The 24554-nt window shown below is 33.6% G+C and overlaps 2 protein-coding genes across 4 annotated transcripts in view; one reads left to right on the forward strand and one right to left on the reverse strand.

The window, feature by feature from the left end:
• Positions 1-16282, forward strand: part of TMEM243 (transmembrane protein 243) — a 54701-nt gene extending 38419 nt beyond the window's left edge. The window contains exon 5 of the mRNA XM_079151724.1: positions 15833-16282. Coding sequence (XP_079007850.1) covers positions 15833-15925 — 93 coding nt within the window. The 3' untranslated portion in view covers positions 15926-16282. The remainder of the gene's footprint in view (positions 1-15832) is intronic.
• DMTF1 (cyclin D binding myb like transcription factor 1) overlaps positions 1-24554 on the reverse strand; it is a 46417-nt gene that overhangs the window by 17298 nt on the left and 4565 nt on the right. Inside the window, exons 2-7 of one of the 3 annotated variants that reach the window (XM_079151696.1) lie at positions 19805-19927; positions 18455-18571; positions 16678-16800; positions 8218-8312; positions 4782-4896; positions 3466-3542 (exon numbers count right to left, since the gene is read on the reverse strand). In XM_079151696.1, coding sequence (XP_079007822.1) covers positions 3466-3542; positions 4782-4896; positions 8218-8312; positions 16678-16800; positions 18455-18563 — 519 coding nt within the window. In that variant the 5' untranslated portion in view covers positions 18564-18571; positions 19805-19927. The remainder of the gene's footprint in view (positions 1-3465; positions 3543-4781; positions 4897-8217; positions 8313-16677; positions 16801-18454; positions 18572-19804; positions 19928-24554) is intronic. The other 2 variants (XM_079151698.1, XM_079151697.1) reach the window with 2 other exon arrangements.

A 24554-nucleotide genomic window follows, 5' to 3' on the forward strand; every position in this document is an offset into this window, starting at 1 on the left:
AATTACAATCTGCTGCTGCTGGTTTAATGAAAGAATAATAAAAAGTAAAAAGATTGGAAAATAATCATTTTAGATCATGCAATATATGTATAAACCCAATTTCAGTGAAAAAATTATTTGATTTCAAAAAGGCAAATTTTAGCAAGGCTGCTGAATATAAAATCAATTATTTAGTCATTTGCAGTTCTATAAAGCTTATATTTTAGAAGTTATTTGTAACAGCAACAAAATTGAAAGAATCAAGACTAAATTTTAGGACAAGTTATGAAAAGTCCTTTACAGAGAACAAAATTTATTGAAAAATATTAAAAAGGAACCAAGAAAAGTGGTGAGTTATACCTTATCCAAAAGAAAGATAAAATGCTGAAGTCAATTCACCCCAAATGGATGTACAGGTTCAAAATGTAATCCCAATGAAAAGTCTATCAGACCTTTTCATTTACTGCAAGCAGATTCTAAATTTATAACAGAAAAGTAAAGAGCCAAGAAGAGCTAAGACAGTCACAAGGAGACTTGTCTGATCAGATTTTGGGATTTCTGAAGACAGTGTTATACTGTTGTAAGAATCACAAAGAGAACCTAGAAAATGTACAAAGAAACTTGTGGAAGCTTGATTCAGGACAGCACAGACTGTAGTCTGGGAAAAAGACTGACACTCCAAAAACAATGCTAGGATAATAAGACAGCACTAAAACCCTACTGCACATTTATGGAGGTAGCAATATGAAAGTAAGAATTATAAATGAGAAAATCTTCATGCCTTTGAAGATAGGGGAAGATTTCTTAAACATGCAAAACAAAAGTAAAATGATAAATTTGATACTGAAATGTAATATTTTTATTCATCAAATATACCTAAAAAGGAAAAGATAAGGGCTAGGGATATAGCTCAGTTGGCAGAGTGTTTGCCTCAAAATCACAAAGGCCCTGGGTTCAAACCCCAGCACCGCAAAAAAAAAAAAAAAAAAAAAAAGGGAAAAGATAGACCACTGAATTGAGACAAGATAGCTATAGCACCAATGACCAATAAAGCATTATGAGAATTCATCACACAAAGAGGACTTTCAAAGAAGAAAGGCAAATGGCCAATAAGCATATAAAAAAATGTTACTGGAGGAATATAAACTAAAACCATAATGAAATACCATTTACAAAATATCAGACACCTGAAAATTAATGCAAAAAACTGAGAAAGAACCTAAATGATCATGAACTGTGGAATGAGTAACTTGTAGTATATCTGTACAATAAAATACTGTTAAATCAACAGGGGATGGATTATCAAAATGATAATGCAGAGTAAAGCGGAAACTTACAAAATGCCCTGAGAATGAATGTGTCATTAAGTTACATAACCTTCAAAACCAGGTAAAATATACAAGCATGCATTTTAGACAAATTTTGAATGCATAAAACCTCATGGTGAAAAGTTTTTCAATTTTGGAATCTTTTCTAAAATTCTCTTTTATGCAGTTTCACTTTTGCAAATGATTAAACCTAAACATTCATCAAACACTTATGTGCAAGGTACTGTGCTGCAGGATGACCATATAGATAAGTTTTCTTCCTATAATCATTTTTTTGTTTATGGCAGTTACTTTCACTTATCCCTCTATCCATAATATGGAATATATGATGTTTAATCAGAATTCTCTGAGGTTTAAAAATGGCTCCACAACGTTTTTAGAAGAGCACTGCATAATAAAAAGCATAGTCACAAATCAAAACCAAACAATTTATCTTTTCCCAAGATCAGGGCCCATTTTAGACATTTCCTAGTTCTGTCAATTCTATCACAGTTTTCCCAAGTGCCCAAAATTAAAAATTCTTTTAAGTTACTCCAACTCTTCTCCTACTTCTTCCCCAACACCTAGGGATCAGGATTCCTTACAGACTATTTGCTTATCTACCCTTTTCCTGCATATTCTAATTCTTCTTAAGTCTTTGCCACTCACCTGGGTCTACTGAAATAGTCCTCTAAAAAAGTCTCAAATCCTAGTCACAATCCCTTCCTATTAATCACTAAGTTGGAAGGGTCTTTGGAGATCATTTATTCTATCTCCTACACAAGAGACCATCTTCTTATTTCCCCAAGTCCAGTTTTTTTTTTTTAAACCACCTCTTTACTGCCTCATTTAAATATATACACTTTTCAGTTTTAACTAGTGTATGTGACTAGTGAACAGCTTTTAGTATACTTCTGGAAATACTTTTCAATGTTCACTGTTTTATCTTCAAACAATAAACCTGGTGGAGGGACCTTTATTGACTAGTAAATAATTAAGTATTATTAACTTTATAGTTTAGAAAGCTTAGTTTGGGAAGGCTGTAGTTAAAAATTAGCATAAGAAATGTGCATATTCTAACCAGTGATGTATTTACATTACATGTATACATACATCAAACAACAAGGGAATGAATGGTGAAATAAGATACTGTACAATCCCCTTCCCAAACAATATTATTAATTTTCTACATTTCAAACTTGCACTATTTGAATTTAATGCCATTACAGGGAAAGGTAGCAAATCTCTGGAAAAGACTTGAAGAAGAAAAGTATGGATCTGCCCCATTAATCTCTTACTTAACTAAGCTATAAGCCTTTCTTAAATACTTCAATGCCTCTTGTTTCCTGTAGAATAAAGTTTTAATTCTCTGAGTTGGTCTTTAAAGGCCAGTTTTCCAGAAGCATTAATGTAGATTCAAGTTAAAGGAATTAATTTAATCTGTGGGGATCTTTTTGATCTCTGATTCCTTGCTGTTTAGCATTTATGCATGCTATTTCCTCTAGTTAGTCCTGCTTTAGTGCAAGTTTTACCCCTTGAAGACTCAGCTCAAATTTTTGCTCTTACAAAAATTTTGAACTGTTCCAATACCAAGAATAAACTATTCCCTCTTTAAACTCTTGCAATCACATGATAAAACAGCTTATATCATTCTTCACCTGTTTCAGTTTTCCCTAAATGAACCCACAACTTTTCAAAAGCAAACATTCTGTGTTAAGGAGATTCCTACTCTTCCTGTTTCAACATTGTTCAAAGGGCATTTAATGAAGAGAATCAACCAGCAAGAAATGTCTGAATATGAAAATTATCTATTTTTAAAAAAATTTAAAAAGGACTACCATGAAATCTTAAGTTCAAAGCAGATGTATATCTTAGGCTTCAGACAATATAAATTAAACTCTAACTTACAGGCTCTATCTTAAGACTAAGATGCTAGAAGGTTATTAAAGACTATCTAAACTTTGGGTGGTAAGTGAAGGCAATAAAACTATCTTAAATTCAGAATTCAAAATCGGTTTAAAATTTTATGTTGTAATCAATCACCTCTGAATTATAACATATTAGTTGAAAATCTGTTACAAAAATAAGTGAAAATCCCCTAATAATTAAATGCACTATTACTTGGCTACTTTTGCAATTGGTAATAAATTAGTGAAACACAAAAATATGTCAAAGGTACCTTCAGATAGCGTTCAATATTATTCATCAAAATATCAATTTCTTCCTTGGACCACATCCCCTGCTTCCATTTATGTCCTTTAAAAGAAAGCAAGTAATATTACAGAAAATACTACTTCCTGAGAGGAAGAAAATATTAAAGACATAGTTTGTGATTAAATTAACAGTGGGAATAAAACAGCAAAATTCATTTCTCATTCACCTTATACCTGAAATATCCAGGTAAAGATGCTTCTGTAATTTATAGTTTTTTGAGTAAGAATATATCTGACCTACTGAATAAAGATAATGATAACAAAGATTTTCTTAAAAATATTACTTCTCACATCCTTTCTTAAGTATGAAACTGTTAAAAAGAGACATATAAATAAGAAAAATCAAATTATTCTTTTCTTTTTTTTTTTTTTTTTCGGTACTGGGGATTGAACTCAGGGCCTTGTGTTTTCGAGGCAAACGCTCTACCAGCTGAGCTACCTCCCCAGCCCTCAAAGTATTCTTGAAACTTTTTGAAAAATTTTCCATGAAAAATAAGCATGCCTGTAATCCCAGTGGCTCAGGAGGCTGAGACAGGGGATCGCAAGTCCAAAGCCAGACTCAGCAAAAGAGAGGCACTAAGCAACTCAGTGAGACCCTGTAGCTAAATAAATGAAAATAGGACTGGAGATGTGGCTCAGTGGTTGAGTACACCTGAGTTCAATCCCCAGAACCCCCTCCACACCCCCCCAAAAAGTTTTATAGGCAAAGAAGGTGTACAAAAGGATTTTAACACAAGGTAAATATAATCCACTAGATGACAAGTGAATGTCTTCTTAGAATTTTTAAGTCACAGTGGGTTGAAAATAATAAATGTACTTATTTCTGCTTCCTTTCCTTACTCCAAAGTGGCACATACAAAACTCTCATTTTTTTTGTACCAGTTTCCCTAGCTACACTTAAAAGCACAGCAGCTCTACAAACACTGTTATTTTAATCTTCTAAGATACCTTTAAACCAGTAGACTTTTGAAAAAGCTTGATTACCCACTCTCAGAAGCAATGACTGTACTGTCTTTTAAATGTCACCATCATACCTTTGTTCAAAAATTAACAAAACCTACTTTGTACTAAAAAAGAAAAATAATGATTAATTATTGAAATGCAAATGTTGGTTTCATGATTCCACTTAAAGTCATTCAGGGCAAATTTAATTCAATTAGAAAAACTCAATTACTATATACTCACTCATAATAATAAAGCTCCAACTCAGAATCTTAATGTCTACAAGCCCTTCATATCTCCACTTTTTCCACTGGGCACTAAAATTCATAGTGTATCTTACCTTTGTTAGTTAGAGAATCCTTATCTTCTTTAGTTGTAAACCATGCCTGGCTAACTGCTGAAACTTCCTCATTACCCAAGGGAGATATTTCATCTAATTGGTCATTCTGTAAAATCTTTAAAAAAAAAAAAAGTAGCTTGATGTAATACCCAACCTGATTAATTTTTGTAATGCTAGCCATTATAAAAACCTAATGTAGTAATATGGAATTCACTCTTTCAGATTTAGTAAAATACATTCAATTTAAAAGACATATTTCTTGCTTCTTTTATGGCAGTACAAAAGTATTAACATTAATATGACCATTTAAGAAAGTACCTAGAAAGTATTAGTGGTTTCAAGTTTTTTATAATGTGAGTCAAGAATGCATTACATATTTAAGTCAATACAGGATATTCCAAAACCATTTGTGTACATACATAAAGTGAGTTTATAAATATAATTGTAATCAGTTTCAGGTAGGAAAATGGAAATATTAGGGTTGGGTGTTATGACTGGTTAATGTAGAGGTAGAGGTAGCTTGCTGCCTAAACTATAGTCATTCATAGTGTAATCTCCTGCTGAACTTAAGAGGACTGACAAAATAATCAAAAGATTATTGCAAAATCACTGTTTGATACTATTTACTGAAGACTTTGTTTTAGCCAATCTCTAGAGCTGATTCATAGCCTTATGAATGTATTTTCCTCTAAAAGAACTAATTGGCACTAATACTTATTATGATTGTAGCTAAGGTGGTCTTTTGTGCAAACATCACTAAGTACATTTGCAATTATAGACATACTTAATCGAACAAATTATGCAGGAACAAAAATCTTGACTTAACATTGGCCTAAGGGGAGCTACAGTGTAAATAAGGAAGAACTAAAATATTGCTGCCATCTCAGATATGAGCCTATCATAGGCAGACCAGGATAAGTGGACCACCAAATGCTTCGTGGCCACTCAATTCAATTCAGTCTCTGACTCGGATAAACTAAACTGTCTAACTGGCTGGAGGTAAATCCTAACAAAAACTGGAATAGTTTTTGAATAAGAAGAAAATGAATTTCTAATCTGAAAAGGAACTGAAACCCATCTTACTTGGAAAGAGTTTGTCAGTGAACAACCAACACACAAGGAGGAGAGTTATGTCTCTATTGTTGCTGCTTTATTTTTACACCTGATGGTAATATACTACATTTATGAATGTTTTAAAATTCAGCCAAAAATTATTGAACAATTCTATTATTATTTTATGTGTGATATTTTTTAGATTTTTTTTTTTACAAGATTGAGCAGAGAACTGAGACAGACTGGATAATGTCTAAGGCTCCTTGTTTTCTGTCAATAATAGTTCTTTGAAATGTGACACAGGAGTTATATATTTGTAAAGGGTGAAATAGCTATCAAAAATCTTGACACACACTGCACACTTTTTTGGGGAGGTGGTATCAGGGATTGAACTCAGGGGCACTCAAACACTAAGCCACATCCCCAGCCCTATTTTGTATTTTATTTAGAGACAGGGTCTCACTGAGTTGCTAAGCACCTTGCTTTTGCTGAGCCTGGCTTTGAACTCCAGATCCTCTTCCTCAGCCTCCTGAGTTGCTGGGATTAGAGATGGGTGCCACACTACACACTTTTAAGAATTGTAGAAAATACTATTACAAGATCTCTTAATCAGTTGGATAAGAGAATCAAATCACTATCTTCCAAAGTGTGTCTAAATACATAACAGAAAGCAAGTATTATTATATGCAAGCCTGTTTTGATGATTAACTGTTATCTTTGGACATTTAATGCCTTATGATTCAAATTTTCCTGATGAAGTTATAATTATTATTTAAAATCTCTGTAAACAGCTATCAAATGAGCAAATAATTAAGTGGTAGCAGTAGTAGTTAACACTGTCTATAACAAATGACTTTGCCGAGTACAGCAGGGGGCTTAGGTGTGTATCTATGTATTACATGTAGTTTTATAGTATTTTGTCTCCATTTTCACTACTTTATGCATAAAGCTATTACACAGGATTTATTTAGTAGGCCTTTGTTTTTAAATTAAATCTTTGTAAGTTGCAGGATTTCACGTCTGTAATGTACAAAGGGCTCAAAGCAATACTGAATATAATGTAATCTCCTATAGATTCTTATTATTTTTCAAGCTAATCTCATCATTGGAATGAGATGCAATGTATTAATTACTGAATTATGTCAAATAGCTATTATGTTCCTAGTTTATAGAAAAGTAGTAAGAAGCAGCTATTTCTGAAAATTTTTACTTGCTGACTTTCAATTCACAACTCAATGCTAATCTTACTAAATAAATATTAGAAATTACTACCAAAAGTTTTCGCTCACTAAAATAACAACAACAAACCAAGAGGCTAAATATTATGTTATGACTCATTTACTTTGTGGCAATGGGCAAAGTAAAACAAAACAGAACTCTTACAATTCTTATAATAAAGACTAACACTGTGCCACTGTTCAATCTTATAATAACTTGGTTGTAAATCAAATCACATGCATGTAGTTATTTTTACTGTGTGAAAACTGAATGAAGTGAGACTACATAATCTTTAAATTTGGAATCACTCTGATGAGACTCATTCTGAAGAAAAGAGATCTACTGGTTCAAAGGACTTGAAAAAAATTCCTGTCCAAATCACCCACTGATATCAAAGGACAGATTATGAAAATCTCCAGCCTCACTCAAAGCTGTCTGAGCCATATGTGACTCACTCTTCTAGAAATTCTGTGATTTTTAAAACTACTTTGTAGCTTATTATTACAGAAGATTCACTATGCACACATCTGAGATATCCTCAGTCCTTGATGTTACATATCAACTCCTAACTACTACACTTCTTAAATGGTCATTGTGATGTTTTATAAAAGAAAAATACTGTAATGTCTCTACCTCGAAAATATCTTATTAAATATTTTATTAAATGAAGAGATGAAGGAAAAGAATTAGCTATTATAAAAGAAAGGGGCAATCAGCCAAAGGTAAATTTTTAATATAGATTTAAGCTTTAGAATACCTAAGGTAGCAAATAACACTTACTACTTTTGGCAGAAGTACTCAGCAAGAGTTTTTAAGAGACAAATAACCTACTACTTAACCTCTCCATACATGGTAAAATGTATCTAGGTCTACATGCACCAAAAGAAATAGTATTACCATCATTACTACTGGTGCTAACAGATCAAATGAGATCATTACAAGTAGTGAATGCACATGCATCATTTTTGTTTCAAGAGATGTGAACAGCTCTTCCAGGAATGAATTTTTAAAATCTACTTTTATTTACAAATGAGACTCATGTGGAGACTAAACTTGAATGAAATGATGTCTTACTTCCATTTTGTGGTTGCTATTTTGCCGAAGTATCATTTTATTACCTAAACTGTGATCATCTTCCTGAGGCCAGTTAGAAGACGTACTATACCTGGATCTGTGTCACCGTTCCCTCAGTAATTTCATCATCTGCCACCTCTGTGGTTGCGGTCATAGTCACCTCAAAGCTCTGATCATTTTCTGAAACTTCAAGGAAAGAATTCATCATCTTCAGAATAATAATGACAGGATCTAATTAAAAATATCTATTGAAAAAATAAGGCCATATAATTTCCAAACATGCTCCTTGTCACTATATCCCCACATGTACATATTAATTTGTTGCATGTTTATTGCACATTTAAGTCATATTCGTATTGCTCTGTGTGCTGGTGATATGGCAGTGAGAAAAACAAAACAAAAATCCTGCCTTCATGGAGCTTAGAGTCCAGTGAGGATAGACACAAAATGAACAAAATACTATGTTAGATAGTGATTATAAGATAAGGAGAAAAAGTAAAGCAATAAAGGGGATGTGTTGGAGTGGTGGAGTGTTTGAAATATTAGATAGGAGGCTAGGGAAAGTGGACGAAACTTGCAACAAAGTAAAGATAGTCATGCAAGTATTTTAAGGAAGAGTATTTCAAGGAGAGTCAAGTATAAAGGTTCTGCGATATGGAAGGCTTGAAGTGTTCATGGGTATATGCAAGAAGACCAAATGGTGCTTGAGCAGATCAAGAACACAGTAGGCAATTGTATGGGGCCCTACAGGTCATTGTAAGACTTTGACTTTACCTCTGAGGTGGTATACTATTGCAAATTTTTAAATAGAAGTGTGATATGATTTGATTTTTATTTTAACAGGTTCACTCTGGTTGCTATGCGAGAAACAGTATGAGGAGCAGAAGGGTAAAAGTGAGATCAGTTAAGAGGGTAATGCGGTAATTCAGATAAGAGAGGTCAGTGACTTGGACCACGGTGACGGTTTAAGTAGGTCAAACTGTAGATGTATTTTAATGGTTGAGACAAAGTGATTTGCAGAACCAACCAGATGTGGGAGAAACTGAAGACACAGGATGATACTCAAGGGGTTTTTTTTTTGGATTTGAAAAAAAGGAAAAATGGACATGTCATTAATGAGATGAGAAAAAGATCATAGAAGCAGTACATTTAAATGTTTAAGAAATCTTAAGAGCTTAGTTTTAAACACATTACTTTGAGATATCCACTAAACATTTAAGAGAATGCTGGCGCTAGCTACATTATTTAATGGATAACACACTTGACTTCAAAGAGAAGTCTGGCTGAAATAAATCTGGGAGTCACCACCAGAGTATTTACAAAATGAATTGTGATCACCTTGGAAGTAAGTAAAAACAGAAGAAAGCAGTCTAAGTCATGGAGTTATCCACATTTATAGGTCTGGGTGATATGGAAAAGTTAGCATGAGAAATCATGGAATGGCTGGGCTTGGTGGTGAATGCCTGTAATCCCAGTGACTGAGGAGGCTGAAGCAGGAGGATTCCAAGTTTGAGGTCAGTTTTAGCAACTTGGTGAAACCCCTTCTAAAAAAAAAAAAAAAAAAAAAAAAAATGGTGCGGATATAGCTCAGTGGTAGAGCACCCCTGGGTTCAATCCCCAGTACTGCCCACACTCCCCCCAAAAAAGAAAGAAAAAGAAACAAAACTATGGGATGAACAGAAGTGTTAAAAGAAAAAGTGCTCACTAAGAAGTCAAGTGACAAAATGTTTTAGGGAGGAGAAAGTGATAGATACCGTGAAGAGTTACAGTCAGATCAAATAAGGCAACAACCAAAAGTGATCACTGGATTTAGCAATAAGAAGGTCTGTGGAGACCTGGGAAAAAGGTCTGATAAGGAGGGAATCATGAAAATGGAAAAACTGGAGAAAAGATGGAGGCAAATTCAGGCAATTCTTTCAAATATTCTGTTCTAAAGGAAAGGAAGGAAACTGGATAGGAGTCAAAGTGGGCTAAAGGACTTTTAAAAGAAACAATAACATTTTGAATATTGATGGGAGAGATTCAGGTGAGAATGAGAAATAAATGATTTAAAAAGAGAGGAAATAATTACTGGAACAATATCCTTAAGTAGGTAAAACAGATGGGATCTGTTAAAGAAAGAACAGGCCTTAGCTAGAATAATATGATATGCAGATATAGGTACACATGGGTGTGGTAATGGGAATGTATGGAAATTATTTTCTGGTTACTCCATTTTTTTTTTTCAATAAAGTAGAAATCAAGGTTATCAGTTGAGAGTAAAGAAAGGTATAAAAAGTATCGGAAGTTTCAAGACATGAAATAGTCATCTCATGGTGAGAAAAAGATTACTAGAGAGGTATGGCATGACTAGTGGGCAGTATTATGAACCTACTTTGGTTAATGATGAGGAATAAGATCAGTTAGTTTGTGTGTCCCATTTTCCTCTAATCCTTTTCAATTGGCTACACCAGAATAGACATAAACAGACAAATACAGATTTTGATAGGGTTATGTTAACACCAAAGAATAATGAAAGTACTGAAGAAAAAAGGATTTGAAAGTAAACATGAGACAGTGATTATAATGATTAACCATGAAACTGCAACTGGGTAAAGGGGAAAAAAAGGATATAAATACAGGAGAAAAAAATGAAATGAAAAAGTGGTGGGAAGATCAATGGGTCCCAGTGGGGCAAAGGACAACAGGAGTCAGGGAGTACTACAAAAGTGAGCTGGAAAGGTAAGCAGCATTAGAAAAACAGCAAAACTAAAAGAGATAACAAATGGATTCATAGGTTATGGCAAGAGTGGTAAAGGAAGTGATGAACAGAACAAAAAGAATAAGTGGCTAAGGTACTGAAAGAATCAACTAAATGAATGTAATAATCATCATATAAACTATGAATAGTAAATGGCATAAATACAGTGGTAGATGACTACAAAAGGAGTAAAGGAGCTAGAATGATTAACACGAGAGGAAACTATGGATGCTGAGAGGATTTGTAAGGCCCTGACAGATAAATTCTATCAGTCTTACAAAGCATGTAGAAAAAACTTGAATATTAAAATTAAATTTAAATATAAGTTTTAGAAAATGAATTCACCTCCATGAAGTCCAGCAAATGATGCTTTACTCAGTACCAGATCATTGTTCTGGATATAGAACTTCATGTATTCTTTCTCTCCTATTTCTTTTAAATCAACACATACTTTACATATGTAAACAGGACAGTGTGACAACGTGATACATGTATAAAACGTGCAAACATCAAACCAAGGCAACAAGCATGTGTCTCCTCCTAACATCCACTTCCTTGCACTGCGAACACTTAAGCTCCTTCCTGCTTCACAAAATATGTTACTGTTAAGAACCAGTCAACCCATTGTGTTGCAGAAGACTAGAACCCACCCTTCCATGAACTGCATCCCAGTATCTATTATCTCTCTCACCACCCTTTCCAACATCTGGTAACCCTTATTTTACCCCATTATTTCCATGAAATCAAACCCGTTAGCTTCTACATAAAATGGGAATGTGTAACACCCAACTTTCTGTGCCTAGTTTACTATAACCAAACAATGTCCCCAGTTCCATTCATGTTTTTGCAAATGGCAGGATTTCACATTTTTATTTCTGAGTAATATTCCACTGTGTACACACACATCTTCTTTATCCATCCATCCACTGATGGACAACTAGATCATTGTATTATATTGTATATAATACAAACAGCGCTGCCACTAACATGAAGTCTAGGTATCTCCGCAACATGATCTCATTTTCCTTGGAAAGACACTAAGTAATGGGACAGCTCGATTGCATGGTAGAGCTCTACTCTTTGGTATGGAACCCCCAAAATGTTCTCCATAAATGGCTGTACTAATACACGTTCCCACTAACAATGTTGTAAGAGTTCCTCCTTTCCCACATCCCCATCAGCATTTGTTATTGTTGTCTTTTTACTTTAGCCATACTAACTGGAGAGAAACGACAGCTCAATCTTGTTACCCATTATTGGTCTGTTCAGGTTTTCTGTCTTTGTAATTCAATTTTGTTAGGGTATTTGTGTCATAAGTTTATCTGTTTCTTCCAGATTTTCCAACTTACTAAGTTATTTATAATACAGTTGCCTCTAAATGATTCTTTGGTGTCAGATACAATGCTTCCTTTTTCTACCTCTGGCTTTATTTATTTGGGTTTTCTCTTTTTTCCTGGTTAGTCTAGCTAAAAGTTTGTTGATTTTGTTATCTTTTCAAAAAACCAACTGTTTGGGCTAGGTATGTAGTTCAACAAAGGTTTGCCTAGCATGTATGAGACCTTAGGTTCAACCCCTAATAAAAAAAACAAAGCAACTCCTTGTTTCCTTGATATCTGTATTATCTTTTTTAGTCTCTATTTTTGCTCTGATCTATCATTTCTTTCCTTCTAATTTGGGGTTGAGTTTATTTTTGCTCTTATAGGTCCTGAGTAAATGTTTGCTTATCAAAAATCTAATTTTAAATGTGGACACATTGCTATCAAATTTCCTCTTAGTACTGCTTTATCTATATCCCATAGGTTTTGTTTGAAAGTATTTCCATCTTTCAAAAAATTGTGTAGTTTCTTTTTGATTTCTTCATTTTCATTCAAGAGCATGTTGTTTAATTTCCATGTGATTGTATAATTTCTAAAGTTCCCCTTATTCATTTTTTTAATGTACTTTTTTAGTTGCAGGTGGACACAATACCTTTATTTTTAAATTTTTTTTACGTGGTGCTAGGGATCAAACTCGGCCTCGCACATGCTAGGTGAGTGCTCTACTACTGAGCCACAACTCCAGCCCCTCTTATTGATTTCTAATTTTATCCTGTGGTCAGAGAAGATACAGGGTATGATTTCAACTTTTAAAAAATTGTTGGGACTTTCTTTGTGGGTTAACCTATGGTCTATCCTGGAGAATGTTCCATGTGCTGATGACAATGTATATTCTTTAGCTATTAGATGAAATGTTCTGTTACTTCTCTTAGGTCCACTTGGTTTATGGTAAACTCCCAATATTTGATTTTCTGTGTGAGCTGTTCATTGATGAAAGTGGAGTACTAAAATTCCCAATTATCATTAAACTACGGTCTCCCTTTAGATCTAACAATGTTTGCTTTATATACTTGAGTGCTCTGATGTTGGGTGCATATAAATGTACAACTGCTATTTTCTCTTGTTAAATTTATCCCTCATTATTAGAGTGACCTTGTCTCTTTTTATAGTTTCTGATTTAAAGTCTATTTTATGGTTGTTCTCAGCTACTATCACTTGTTTTTGGTTTTCATTTGTGTGGAGTATTTCATTTTTACTCTCCTACATGTTTAGTCTATGTGTGCCTTTAACAGTAAAGTGGATTTCTTATAAGCAGCATATTTTAAAAATTCATTTTGCGAGATTAAATGCTTTAACAAGAAATTTAATCCATTCTTATGTTCATGACTATTACTGATAAGACATAGTCCTATCGTTTTGTAAAATTTTTTCTGGTTGTTTTGTATATTCTTTGTTCCTTTCTTCCTCTAATGTTCACTTTTGTGGTATTCTGCATTACAAAGGTTTGTGCTCTTTTCCTCTTTTGCATATCTGTTCTACTAGTGGGTTTTACACTTTCATGTTTTCATGGTAGTTACTGTTCTTTCTTTTCCTAGTGAAAAACTCCCTGAAGCATTTCTTGTAAAGCTGGTCTGCTAGCAATGAATTCTTTTTACTTGTCTTGGAACAACTTTACTTCTTCATCATTTCTGAATAACAGTTTTGCTAGGTATAGTATTCTTGGTGGGCATTTTTTTCCCCTTTCAGAAGCCTGAATATATCCCATTCTCTCATAGCCTGCAAGGGTTCTGCTGAGAAATATGTTAGTCTAATGAGGAGTCCCTTATATGTAACTTGATATTTACCTATAGAATTCTCACTTTGGGCTTTTGACAGTTTGTCTATAATATGCCTCAGAAAATATCTTTTTTGGTTGAATCTATTAGGTTTCATCAAGTTTCCTGGGCCTGAATTTATGTATTTTCCCTAAGACTTAGAAAATTTCTGGCTATTCTTGTGATAGGTTTTCTATGCTGTTCTCTTTCTCTTCAAGAACACCTACTATATGAATATTTGCTTAATGGCATCCTGTAAGTCTTCCAAGCTTTCTTTTCATTTGGGTTATTTCTAAACACCTATCTTTAAGCTTGGAAATGCTACCTTCTGTTTGATTTTATATTATGCTCTTGAGTGTATTTTTATTTAATTTACTGAGTTCTTTAGCTCTAAGATTTCTGTTTGATTCTTTTTTCATGATCCATATTTAGAACATGCATTATTTTCCCAATTTTGTTAAATTCTATTGAATTGTCAGCCTATGTTCTCTTCTATGTCCTAATTTTGTTGAATTGTTGGCCTATGTTTTCCTTTATTTTGTTGAGTTTTCATGAAATTATTAATTCAAATCTGTTTTAGGCGATTTGTTGATTTCCTTTTCTTTGGGGTCTTTTGTTAGAAAGTTTTGTGTTCCTTTGGAGGCATGATATTATCTTGCTTTTTCATGTTTCTTGTGTCCCTATGGTTGCACATCTGTCAGATCATTTGCCTCTACTCATTTTATAGGTGATTTTTGTACTAGAAAAATTTCTCCTGGAGATGTGTCCTATGGCACTAGTTGAGTAGATTACATTGGTTTTGGTTCCAGGTAGGTGCAGTAGTGTAGGAGCTATAACGAACAGTAGTAATGACTACTGTACATTACAGGGAGTGTACCCATCAGTGTCTTGAGGATAGCTCAAGTAGTTCTCAGGGCCTCAAAGGGCTAACTTGCTCAGGATGGCTACTAGCCTGCCTGCTTTCCAAGGCCTCAAAGGATTAAACATCTCAGGACCAGATGCCTAGCTGCTTTCTGGAGGCACTGGTAGGTAGAGTAGGACAAGGTGAGTGGGTTGCCCAACTGCTTCCCAGAACTACAGGTAGGTGGGCAGAGTCATCCCTATGGTTCCTGGGGGACTTCACAGGTCAAACGGATGAGGGTAGGTAGGTGAGCAAAGTTCATGCTTTTAATATTTTACTCCAGACTGTGTTTCGTAAGTAATGAATGCTATGATCCAATATAATATCCCAGTACAAAAAAAAAAAAAAAAAAAAAAAAAAAAAAAAAAAAAAAAAGCACAACTCATGTGCTTTTGTATCAGTATATCCATATTAGCTTGGGTTAAGTGAATGAGGGTATAAAGAATTTAGTTCAATACCATAAAAGAGAATAAAAGGCCCAGTCAGAACCTATGATCATGAACAAGGTACTCCATTTCAACCAAATGTATTAATCAGTAAAAATTCATACCAAAATAACTCAAAAATTCTAGTAGAAAATAGGCCAAGCACGTTTTAAAATTTAATCAACATAATGACAGTCCAACTGAAAGAATTGAAAAAAAAAAATAATAAGAATCATCACTAGGAGGAAAGATCAATTAGAAATATGTGATGCTTGTATATGTCATGCTTGGAAGCAAGATAAACATTAAAATTATTTTTTCAATAAATGGGACAATCAATTGAAACAAAATGGCTTCTTTTCTGTTCAATCTAACATGCAGATGAGCTAGGGGTATACTCAGTGGTAAAGCAACGGCCTAAGAAAAAATTAACTCTAAATACAAAGTTCATATCTATTTGTTAAGACGTGACTTTCCAGGCTAAAAATCTACTCTTTGTTTTCTCACTAGATGAAGAAGTCATTTTGCCTGGTGTTGTTTGCAAAGTCAAGAAGAGTTCCTGGGTATGACAAAATTCTCCTTTGTGCTGAGTGCCACCAATAGTCACCTGCTCCACTCTGATCACCATGGACTAAGACATCTGGCTTTGTAGGGTAACCATTCTTCAATAGGATTCCAGATTGCTAAACGAATCAGATGTATAACCTAATCCTAAAATATTATATCTCCTCTAGAATCTAGTGTACCCTAAATGATCTTAGAATATAAACATGTTAATAACTCTTTTTTTGAGAATAAACCAGTTAGGTATCTATTGAATCTCCAAGTGGGGCACTATAGTACTGGGATTAAGAATATGTACTATAGGAACCGCAATGTCTGAATTTTATTTTAGACCTGTGTCTAATTTTCCTCATTTATAAAATAGTGGTGTTAATAAAAATAGCACCTATTATAGAACATACTTTCTCTCAATCATGTAAATATGGTTCTTGGGGGGGAGAGGATGAAAAATCTTTATGAACAAAGCAAAGATATTCATATAGTACATTTAAAAAATGCATACAGTACATGGAGGAAAGTGTACTCAACAAAAAGTGTCTAAAATGGTTCTTTACGGAGCTTATTAACAGGTTGAGAATTTAAAAGAGTTGAGAAGATTATATTATGTAATATTTAAAAGCATTAATAACTATGCCTGGCACAAAATAAGCACTCATTAATAGTTAAAAAGGTTTTTTAACTAAATGAAAAGTAAAGAGTCTACATCTACTTAGAAATGCCAACTGAATCTCCTGAAAGCTAAAATTTGGTTTCAAAAAGGAACTCTACGTTCTTAATACATAGTGACTTACGTGGGAGTGCAACAACTGATATGCAAGGAGTAGAATCATCAATACTCTGATCATCCTCAGAGGACAAACAAAGTCTCTTATGTGGAGGTTCAGTACTATCTTCTGAGTCTATTTCATCAGCTTCTAATGGAAGGAAAAGAACAATAAACCAAAAAAAAAAAAAAAAAAAAAAAAAAAAAATCTCAAGAACTTCAAACCAATCAAGAAAAAACGAAACCTCCAGCTAGTAGTGATTCTGCAATGATTTTCTTACCCATTAGCTTATTTAAACCCAGCTATGCAAATAGGTCTCAAATAACATAATTTTCTCTATACCTATTATAATACTGTTATGAGTATTGTCTAGAAACTGCAAAGATGCCACCTTTTAAACTAACTTGACTTTTAAAATATTTCATGTACAAAGACAAGAGAGGTTACATGATTCATTCACAAATATTTACTAAATGCCTACTGTGTTCTAAATGCTAACAGTAGAACAATGAAGGATATCCTGCCTGTCAAGGAACTTGCAGTGCAGTGGAGATGACTAAACCAACAATTTCAAAACAGTGTAGAAAACAGTGTAATAATAAAGCTATAAAGGTGGAATGAAGAGGCTTTTTGAGAATATAGAAGAGATGTATTTAACTTAGACTAGAGATAAAGGAAGGTTTCCTAAAGAAGCTATCTTAAATCTGAAAGCAAGCCAGGGCACATGATTATTCTTCCTGGCAGTAGGAGCAACATATGCAGTGGTACTGAGGTATGCTATGGAAACAAAAATAGCTGTAACTACTAAAACTTAATATATGACATGTGGCAGGTTGTGAGGCCAGTAAGAAAGATAACATGATGAAAGGCCCACATGATAAAGAATTTGTACTATATTCTAAACATTGAAAGCTTCAAAAAAATCTTAAGTTACTAGTATCATGACTAATTCAATCACCAGTTTGAAAGATGAATTAGAGGTGGGAGACTGGTTAAAAGGCTATTAGAGTTACTTAGATGAGAAAAGAGAATCTAAACTAAGAAAGAGGGACTTAAAATAGAGAAAGAAATAGATTTTTTAAATATCATAGTATGAACAAGTCTTCATATTGGAATGATGTGGGAAATGAGAGAAGGAATTTATTCCTAAATAAATTATGACCTGGGATGCTATAATAAAAAGAAAAAAAAAAAAAAAAAGAAGTAGGTTTAAGAAGAGTGTGGAAGAATTATTTGGGACATGTGAAATTTAAGGAGGCTATATAGGAAGCACAGATCATTTTAATAGGTTTGTGCAAGTTAAAACCACAAGTTTGAATGAAATAACCCAGGAATTTTAAGGAGTGCAAAGAAAACAGAATCTATATTAATAAATATGAACTTAAAAGCAAAATAAGAATAGATAAAGAAGCCTCAAGCTTTATATTAAATCTTACTCAAATAGGTATATAAAATTCTTTAATAGTTTCTAACAACAAAAGTTTATCCACATTGGCAAGACTACTACATTTTCTAATATACTAAATATACTGCTGGCATCTAATGGTATATAAGAAGTGTCTTATAGTTATTCCATCATCATCTTTGGATTCTTATAAAATAATTCTGAGATTGATAAAGTCTAACAATTTATGATAAATTTAAAGACATAAAAGTATATTTTAAAAATATTTAAGCCATGATCCAAAGTACCTCCTTTTCTACCCTGCTAGGCTATACTGTCTGTCTGGGTAACAGGGGTCAAAAGTGACAAGGAATTCAGAAATCCCAAGAGTCACAATTACATGCCAGCAAGTTCTCCTACCATTCTGAGGGCAATGAAGAATGAGGTTCCCTTCTGTGTCCTGAGTCAATGTCACAGAGTTCACAGTTTCTACTGTTACTGTGTCAGAATCCTCTTCAACTGTGCTCATACTCAAATCTGTATAAGAATAGACTCCACATTAGAATTTGAAAAATTATTTCCAGATAGGAACATGAAGTGGCTCTTTGTAACCCCTCCCCCAACCAACTATCTATCATATTTATTTGGGTATTGCCTATAGTATTCTTTATGTGAAATTGTAAGTTCAGATTTCAAAAACTGCCATTCATAGTTCATACCCCTCAATTAGAATCAGATGTAATCATCTGCAAGAATCTGACTGCTTTAATTAGAAAACACAATATGTATTTTTGAAAAGACTTTGTTTCTACTACACCCAATGAATGAGAATCTGAAATAATCTGTTTCATTAGCAAAACCTCACCCTTTTTAATTTTTGTTTTGTTTATTTGGATCCTGGGGATTAAGCTCTATCACTAGTAGCCACATCTGCAGCCCCCACTCCCCACCACCCTTTTTAAATAGTCCTGCTAAGTTTCTGAGGCTAGACTTGACCTTCCAATTCTCTTTCCTCAGCCTACTGAGTTGCTGGGACTATAGGTGTGTGCCACTGTGCCCAGTAGGCTGTTTTTACTGACACCTTTGTGTATTCTCATAGAGTTTTAACTTCTAATTGTTTAGTAGAACATTCATCAAAACTTTCATTCTGATCTAAGTTAGTTTCCAAAACACTTCTTACAGGTATTTAGGCTCTCTTATCTAAAAAATAGGAACAGTAAATAATAATTCTATCTTTTTCATAATATTAAACAAGAAATATCCATCACTGACAAAATTGCTTTTCTAATTTTGTTCTTGTTCATAGATAGAGCAATCTTAGAATACAATCTCATGGTTGATAGGGGTCAACGTATTGGATTATAATCTATGGCTGGGATGAAATCTTCAGAATCATTTTATAATGTGTGACAGGGTTCTTGTCTCAATATTCATTTTTGGTCTTATCCACATACTTTCTGCCAACTGAGTAGGATGTAAGCCTTCATGTATACTCACTCAATATTTTTTGACTTTTGCACACAAGATACTAGTTTTCATTCATATACAGTATTTGCCATTTTAAGTTAATGTATTTTCCTTTCACAGAAATAAACTAATATTTACACTGTGAAGATCCAATGGGTCATTGAAATTTTATTATAAAAGGTCATTATTCATCTAATTGTATTGAAGCCATTCTTAAGACAAAGATGAATGGAAATCATGAGCTAGTTATGACTAAAATTTGTAAATCACGAGGCAAGGCACTTGCAACACAGGTAGGCTTACCTAGACAACGGTTGGATCAGCTATAGCCCTTCCCACAGAATCAAGTTGCCTTCCCTTAGCCAGCCGCATCACTTTCATGTTATCCAGATTGTTTCTCTCCCATGTTTCTATGTCTGCGACACTCTGAAAAATTAACAGCATTACAAAATGAGACTTAATAAGAATAAATGAACACTAACAGTATGCTGGTAACACTCTAGCCTCAAGCTCTGTGATCTCAACCAAAAGAGTTAAGACAAAAGCAGAATTCCTTTCTTAAGAAGAAACTTTGGCAATGACCTTCAAAATATATTCTTCAATTTAAAAAAAAGACAGAAATAATGAGTTCCTTAACCCAAGTTGTCCCTCATCAAGCAATTAAATATTCTCTGAAGAAAAAGGTTTAGCTATGCTAGTGGTTACTATAACATCAGCTGGTGTGTACAGCAACCAATTACCATATACATTACCAGTAACATTAGTTTTTCTTTATGAATTCTTTATAATACTATGATTTTTATCTTAAAGCATTAAAAACTATACAACTATCTTCATTCATCAACCATTTTAAGAAGACAGGTGAATTTGTGGAAATTTGTGGAAAAAAGAAACAATCAGATCAGAAAAGGTAAATTACAACTAAGCTCTTAAAATGATCAGTTTTTAATGGTTTCCTTCAAGAGGTTTTTCATCTTCATCCCAAAAGGCCAAGTAATTAAAAAAAAAAAACAAAAAACAAAAACAAAAAAAAAAACGGATCTGACATTCATGAAGATGTTCCAACAAAAATAAGAATTAAAATTTCCATGTCTATAGCATTCTAATTGGCTATTCAGAATGGCTGTATTAGAAAATTGTTATACATAAATAAATTTGCAGTGAAAAGGTATAGATTCTGTTAGAGATCTCTAGAACTCTAGTCAGATATTAGATTCCATGTTCTTCTCATATCTGAATCCTTTAAATTATTTTTAAAAAAGCTGGTCAATAATACCAATTACAGAAGATGGAGAAATGTTGAAAAAAAGAGGTGGGGGTTAAAATTATCCATAAACTTACAAAAAAAAATTCCAAATTTTCACGTTTTTGTTGTGATTCCTTCTAATCCCTTGGTTTATATAAGACTACAATTTTATATCTTCCTTTAGCATGCATTCACAATGAAAAGTGGGAAGGAAATAATTTCATAGGAGTTTTTTTTAATATAACATTTAAAACTTATGAGGCATAAAAAATGTGTGACAAATACTCTATCGCTGGACATGTATGTTGTTCTCAATTATTTTTCGTAAATCATAGTGAACATTCATATTGCTCAACATTAGTAACTGAAAACGACTTCTATAGATATGAAATTTTAGAATTTTCAGTGACACGGCAAACTATTTTCCAAAAAGGTTATGCAAACTTACATTATAACATGAGGTTTAAACTTTACTCTTGGTAACCCTGCAATTTTTATTTAAAAAGAAGCTTCAGGATTGGGGATATAGCTCAGTGGTAGAATGTCCATCTAGCAGGCCCAAGGCATGGGGTTCAATTCCCAGCATCAAAAATTATAAATAAAAAAATATTAAAACTTCAAAAGCAAGACCCACAACTACTTATTTGAAAAGTGCAAAGTCATTACTGCCTGTTATGGTTTAGATGTGATTTCTCCCTCAAGATCCATGTGTTGGGAGCTTGGTCACAGATGAATGGCATGGAAACTTTAAGATGTGAAGCCTTGTTGGTAAGTCATTAGGTAACTTGGGGGCAAGTCCTTAGGGATAGTGGGACATCAGTCTGTTTTGTTTTGTGGTATTGGGAATTGGATTCAGGGCCTTGAAAATGCTAGGTAAGCACTCTGCCAGAGCTACAACCTCAACCCCCTCAGTCTCTGGCTTTTTGTTTCTATTCCTCCTGCATAGGATTTTGTCATTTGCCATGGGGCCCTCATCCTGAGCCAGCACCACGTCTCCAAACTGTGAGTTATATAAATCTCTTTTTAAAGTAAGACTGCCGTGGTATTTCATAACAAAAACTTACATTTTAATATCACTGAGATGCAGTATGGAGAATGGATAAGGCAGTGTTATTAAGACATACTGTCCAAGAGAGACTGTGGTTTGGAAAGGTGGCAGCAATCAAAGGGAAGGGGCTGAACAGAGGATATAGTTTAGAAGGGTCAACAGGATTTTCTAAATGAAAAATGAGACTAGGAGAAGGGGAACCATCTCAAGATAATTTCTAAGTTTTTTACTTGAATAGATAACTTTCAAGACACTTAAATCTAGAGATGTCTTATTGTACTTTAAATTTTTATTAATATCAGTGTTAATGTTTTTAAAAAGTTATAAAGCATCCAAATGATAGTACACTGAAACAGATGTTATTACCTCATGTACATATATGACTGCATGACCGATGTGATCCTGAAATATGTATAATCAGAAAAATGAGATTACGCTCTATTTATGTATAATCTATTAAAATGCATAAATACCTTCTACTGTCATGTACCACTAATTAGAACAAATAAAATTTTAAAAATTTTTAAAAAGAAGAAAAAAAATGCTAAGTTGATATTGGGATATATAATTCGAACTCAACAGGTCAGGATTATACCTATAAATTGGAGTTAGTAGCATGCAAACTACTGTGTGTGTGTGGTGCTGGTGATTGAACCCAGGACTCTACTAGGCAAGCACTCTTACCACTGAGCTAAGTCCACTCCCACAAATTACTCTTCCAGATTACCAAGAATTTAGAGGTGGCTAGATCTCAGCTCTAGACCCTCTATTATATACATTTCACAGTCAAAAGGAAGAAAGGCAGACTGGGAAGGACCAGCTAGTCACACAGGGAAAAAAAAAAAAAAAAAAAAAAACTAAGTATGAACTAAAAAGCACGAGAATGTTTTTGAATGGACAGTAGTCAACTGAACTGAGTAAGATGAGAGAGAAATGACCATATGATTTGTAAGTATGACAAAATTAACAAAAGTAATTCACAGTAGGGGCAGAAGTCCTGTTGGAAAACTGAGAATTAGAAAATTGGGTGGGGGCAACTACAGAGACCTCTTTCACATGGATTACCCTTGAGGGTAGAAAGGATGAGAGGAGCAAGTGGGGTCAAGCATGTTGTTATCTAGAATAGTTCTTATGTTAATGTTATGATGTTAAAATGAAGAAATGTTGACTCTATCAATTTATGATGGTAGGGTAAAAAGTTGAATAATTTAATGCTTTTATTCTAATTTTTTATACATGAACTATGCTTACCTTCTGGAACCTTCCACCTCCTTATTTTATCAGGGAAATATACCACAAAGAATATCAATTTACCAAAGAATACCAATTCTACCATAAACTTTTTGGAACACACATATACAACTCATTTTGGTGTTTCCTTCTTCCTTTTTAATAGGTTATACCATAAGTACCACTCTTACACTAACTAGCAATGAGAAGACATAATGAAAAAATAATTTGAACCACCATTTCAACTGGTTAATTTGCATTTTTTATATGCCATCATTTGGTGGATATCTTTAAACAGCAACAATACACTAATAGACTCAAGAAATAAACACCTGAAATGTGGTACCAAACATTTATAATGGCACTTTTATGTATCTTCAAATCTGAGAAATAACAGTTGCTTGTATTTATAGCTCCTGACAGACAAGATGACCCTAATCTCATAAGAATCAAAGGGAGAGCCATAGAAGAGAAGAAAGGGACCACGGGGAGGGAGAAGGGAAGGGAAAGAGGAAATACTGGGGAATGATACTGGCCAAATTATACTGTTATATTGTGTGCATGTATGAATATGTAACAACAAATCCTACCATTCAACTGCACAACTATCATGTACCAATAAAAAAAATATGTGAGGGGAATAAAATGACCCTATTTAATATACAATAACCTGATAGACTAAAAGAAAGGGCTATGCATAAAAAAGTTAGCACTCCTGGATTTGTTATTTAATACAGAATTTAATTAAAGAAACAAGTTATTCATGCTACTCTCCACTCCAGCACTAATGTACAGTTCATATTCAAGAGATTATCTTAGACCAATTTTTACATTGAGTCTACACATTGACCTGACTTTCTTAAGTGTTGAATCAATCTCTTCTAAAAAACAAAACCAACCAGGGAAAGAAGTCACATTTCTTCCTAGTTTTGGGGGCTAATTCTTTAACAGCTTTTTATCAGTTCCCAAGCACAGCAATAGCACAAGTAAGGTACTATCAGTGGCAATCATGAGAAGCACAGGAGGCAACACTGTACATCCTAGATGCTAAGAGCTATAATTCTAAGTTGGAAGGTGGAATGAAAACTGTATGGCATAAAAAAATTCAGTACAGTAAGATACTCCGATAATGGGGAATTTAGTAAGGAACAGAATATACAACATAATTTTACTGGATGAGTTCAAAGATTAAGAAACACTGGCTAAAAGGCATAATTCAAGGACACATGTCGTTTTCTCATTTCCTGAGCCAATATAACTCAAATATGGAAAAAAATCATTCATATTTCTCTTTTTGAATGTCTTCCAAGTCTTCTATTCACATACCAACTTTAGTTTTCACAATATGGAGAGCTTTCATAATTTTTTAAAGTACTTTCTAATGCCATTTATTCCATGTTTAATGGGTACATAGCATCTGTATTTGTCTAACCATTACATATTACTGAACATTTTTGTTTTTGAGATTCTACTGTTATAAATATTCCATGATAACCACCATATCTGTTATTATATATAAGTAATGCCTT

Source organism: Sciurus vulgaris (genome assembly GCF_902686455.1).
Source record: "Sciurus vulgaris genome assembly, chromosome: 8".
In the NCBI taxonomy this organism is placed as follows: Eukaryota; Metazoa; Chordata; class Mammalia; order Rodentia; family Sciuridae; genus Sciurus; species Sciurus vulgaris.